Below are 4,608 nucleotides of genomic sequence, written 5' to 3'. Positions count from 1 at the left end.
ACCCCTTTCCCTGACTAAAAGGTCTCAAAAAACCCCAGGGTTCCTTTTTTTTTTTTTTTTTTTTGCAGTCCCAGAGGAAATTTTTCTGAAAACACAGGACTTAGTTCAACCTACTCTTACACCCTCTCCACACATACTACTTTCAACCCAGCTCAAGTTTACACTAACTATAGGCCACCAGTACCTGTTGGGCTGAATTAGGATAACCAAAATACTGTGATCTTCACCATTTTGATTTAGTACTTCAGTGTTAGCACTTCAGGGTAGATCAAGTGATTTGAACATAGAATCATCCTTCAAGTAAATTAACAAGCACATGATAAGCCTCCTGTATCAGTCCATGCTGTTTTAGCACATGCTAGATGCATCCATCTTGCCACGTTTTCCCCAGAGGTCATAATTAATAGCATCAACCAAGCTCACTTTAGAACTTGAAGTTTGCAGCTAAGATTTTATTGATGAGATTTATGTGCCACCCCTGAAAAAGGGCGTAGGGTGGCTTAAAGTGAAACACAAATTAACTCACAGAAACAGAATCACCAAACCAAACTAAGATAGCATCAAACAGAGCAGCTGCCAAACCATACTCCAGCATGTGGAGAATTCCACCCTACCCAACTCACTTGCCTGCATCTCACCAACGTGTGCGTCCTTTCACTGACCAACCAATCTGATTCACTTCTTCCATGAAGGAGAGATTTTCCTCCCACGCTCCCCCCACCCCGTAAAAGGCCAATTCCCCTGCCTCTCACTCATTTGGACACAGCTGAGGAAGACTTTTTCGGCTGCAAAATGAAGCGGAGCAGTATCAGCCCAGGCTTTCATTATATACTTACCACCATCCCCAGTTCTTATCAAATTGACACCTGTGACTTACATGTTTTGACACGCGATTCCATGTAGTCTTCTGCAGCAGCATCACAGAACAGAACGTCTTAGGCCAGAGAACATTTTAAGCGGCCAATTTTTACTGGCTTCTGCTCCATCATCTGTGGTTGGTACCCTAGAAATAAGGACTTCAGTGCCATGATCAAACCCAAACTACACTTCAATGCTCTCTTACGGAAAGCAGCACTATACAGACCAATCCTTTCTGGCACAGCTCTTAGCAAAAAGGGAGCTGACCTAAATGTAATCTGTAACTAAAAAGTGACAATAAGAATAATAACCTTCTTATGATCTAATTAGATCAGGGTTTCCTCTTATACAAGCTTAACAAAAGATTCTTTGAGGGTTCCCAGGAGCTTACAAGCAGGCCAACGTGCAGGCATCCTAACTAGCTGGTTAGAGTAAGCATGATCAGCTAATGCAATATCAATGTCATTATTCTCTTGTTCACTTTCTTCTTTCAAAATCATTTTCAAAATATTCAAGTGAGGTGGCCCTAAATGCAAGTGATACAATTTCCAGATAGACTGCCAAACCCTCAACTCTCACTGAAGTCAATACGACACTGCTCAGTGCCTTTAAGGGCAGATTAACTCCCTCCCCTTCAGCACCCAAATATCAATTGGCCTATTTCTGCCCACTCAGGCTTTCAAATTTTGAACCTGTCAGGTATGCCAAGAGTACCACACAACTTTAGAACCTACTTCTTTGAAAAAGTACGGAATATCTATTGATGAAGGGACAAATAATAGGCAAAACACTTGTGCCTATTAAAATGCACGTCTCATTATAAACAAGAAGTTATTACTGTACTTTATATCAGACAAAACATTTACTGTAATAAGTCTGTACCTTCTGCATATGCATTCAACAACATATGGTAAAAGGCACTCTAAGCAGAATGATGATCTATCCAGTGATGACACAGGCATTTTCAATGTACTCCTCACTAAATTACCTAGACACACGATCAAGATACAATTCCCAAAATGGAACAAATTCAACAAGACCTCAGCCCTGTACAGTCTCCGCACAGCCTCACTGTGGAAGTCTCTGCAGGGTCAGGGCCTCAGTATGGAAGAGTACAAGCAACACAAATTAGACTTTAGACATTCACTTTGAGACTAACTCAAAGCCTTGGATAATTTTCCCACAGCACACGTTACATCACATGAAATCATATTGCACAACCAAAAAATATCAGTGCTAAGACACTACGCACATCCATATCAAAAGGACAACCAACCTTTACATCAATAAACAAAGCCTTCAGCCACCTGAGTTGAAATGACCACCTTCTATACCAAAAAGTCAGTCCCTGGCTGAACTCTCTGCCTAGCCTGCCATAATTTCAACACAACAGTGGCCATGAGATTAAGACATTCCTAATCACAGCTACCATCTTCCATGCAAGCCCAAGTCCACAGGCAACTCTTGAGAGGCTCTGAGACCTCAGACTGACCTGTATACATCAAGGACCAACTTCTAATATAAGAAACCATGAAATGAGTATGTCCCTGCCCAGTTTTTTAGCATTTCTGCATAAACATATCTAAATACCTATTGTAAATTTTAAGTCTATCCCCAGCATCGTGGCAGTCTGCATACACAGACGCAGCAGGTGTAAGTGGTAGAAATCTAGAAATTAGAGTGATTATAAAGTAATCCTGTGTTCTAACTGCCCTGATAATTCTGGTAGTCCAGAGATGGAATATTCACAATTAAGTTTGTGCTGCAGTTAGCAGCATCGATTGGCAAACACGCTGCTTGATTAAGTGATTTTTTTTTTATCAGGAAACCATAAACTGAAATCTGAAAGAGGATATTCCCAACAAGGAATCTTATCTGGTTCTTTGCAGCCTCCAGGGAAGCCTGAGATTATGCTCAGGTTCCCCAATAGAGAAACAGTGGGAATGGTACAAAAGGTCTAATGCAGATGCACAAGAAGCAAAAGGAATCGTTTAACTTTCATATACTGCCTTTGGCAAGCTTAAGACAGCACGTGTGAAAGAACATCCAAACAGACACAACCTTAGAATAGGTGCTGCCTTTTTCAGAAATAATAATTTGTACAATCTGGGTGCATCTACACATTCATTAATGCACTGTAATTGCAGTCTCCAAGGAACTCCAAAAAAGTCTAAGATAACTACCAGGTTCCCCAACAGGGAAGATGTGGGGATGGCAGAAAAGGTCCAACTGCACTAGCAGCAAATGAAATAATTTTGTTTTCATATAAATGTATATTACCTTTGGTAAACTTAAGACAGAAAGTGTGCAAGGATATTCAAAGAGACTCAACCTAGGATTGGGTGCTGCTTTCTTCAGAAAGAATAACTCATACAAATCTAAGTGCTATAAAGAATAACATGCCAAAATCTTTTGAACAGCTCAAGAGCCATGTTAAGATCCTGTCAAGTAATCTTTAACTGGACAGTCTCTTCTGCAAGGAGGAGAACAACACTGCAAGACAGACAAGGAAAGCAGCTGTCCCATACTAACACAAACTGCCTTGCTGACTAGAGAAAGCTACAGACAAAATTATTAACAGAGAAAAACACCAGAAGGGAGCTGAAAGGGATGACAGGTTTTTGCCTTCATTAAAATTCATCAATCCCTAATTGTTTAAAACCAGAGGCTGGTAAAACTTGGGAGCACATGTTTATACCAGAGCAGAGACACTAGAAGGAGATGATCAAGGTTTACTCACACTTCATGCGGAAAATACTTCTTATAGGCCCGAAAGGATGCCAGTGACACTGCACTGATGAGCGTTCCTTGAAGAAAAACAAGACACAGTCTGATGTCAAGGGTCACCACTGACTTACAGGACAGACCATTCCCAGGCGGCATCGGTTTGGGAGGGAGCTTTGAGACTTTCCTGAAAAGGCCTGTAGCCGTTTAATCACAGACTTGTGCAGCTCTAACTTACAACTGAATGTTTTCTAAAAACCTGCTTTAACAAAACTTTCTTTCTTGCTCCACAATACTCAAGTCACCCACCCTGTGGTCTGAGAAAATTGGAGAAACTGAGGTGGGAAGAAATGAAAGTCCATAAATGATCTTTTATTTCAGAACCCTAAAATATAAAGAAGTGGAAAGCCAACGGGAAAGAGGGAAAAAAGTAAGGATCAACCATATTCGAAGATGGGCAAGGCATCTTGACTGACAAGGTATCATGGTCGTTGCACAGTTCTCATTCCACAAGAACACAACTTCCATCCCTTGACAAAAAGTAATGCACAATTCTCATTCTTTGTAGAACTCAGCACAATACTGTGGAAAAGTGAAAAACTGCCTTACAGTTCAAACTCCTTTCACCTCTTTATTCCCCTTCTTTCCCCTGCAAAAAGCAGACGCCAGATTGACACTGACACACTGCTAAGCACAGCTAACCAGTTCTCTTTTCTTTTTCAGGAATACAACACACACTTTTCAGAGTGCACAGGTATTTCAAAGGCAAAATTCCTATGTCACTCTTACAGGCATGCAAGATTAAACAAAAAAGAAACTATCATAGAATCCTAGAAATTGGGTCGGAAGGGACCTTGCAGATCTTCAAGTCTGACCCCCTGCCTGGGTAGGAGAAAAGACTGGACTCAAATGAGTCCAGCCAGGTAGTCATCAAGCCTCTTCTTAACGACCCCCAGGGTAGGAGCCAGCACCACTTCCCTAGGAAGTTGGTTCCAGCTCCTAGCCGCTCTAACTGCAAAGTAGTTC

General features: G+C 41.3%; 1 protein-coding gene across 1 annotated transcript in view; it reads right to left on the bottom strand.

The window, feature by feature from the left end:
• Positions 1 to 4,608, bottom strand: part of LOC109295097 (complement receptor type 2-like) — an 11,620-nt gene that overhangs the window by 2,669 nt on the left and 4,343 nt on the right. The window contains exons 6-7 of the mRNA XM_019513751.1: positions 3,599 to 3,665; positions 878 to 1,003 (exon numbers count right to left, since the gene is read on the bottom strand). Of these exons, the coding sequence (XP_019369296.1) occupies positions 919 to 1,003; positions 3,599 to 3,665 (152 nt within the window). The 3' untranslated portion in view covers positions 878 to 918. The remainder of the gene's footprint in view (positions 1 to 877; positions 1,004 to 3,598; positions 3,666 to 4,608) is intronic.

Source organism: Gavialis gangeticus, unplaced genomic scaffold, assembly GCF_001723915.1.
Source record: "Gavialis gangeticus isolate Ggan-Ray unplaced genomic scaffold, GavGan_comp1, whole genome shotgun sequence".
NCBI lineage: Eukaryota > Metazoa > Chordata > Crocodylia > Gavialidae > Gavialis > Gavialis gangeticus.
Note: the sequence above shows the minus strand (reverse complement) of the source record. Positions and strands in the feature narration are given on the sequence as shown.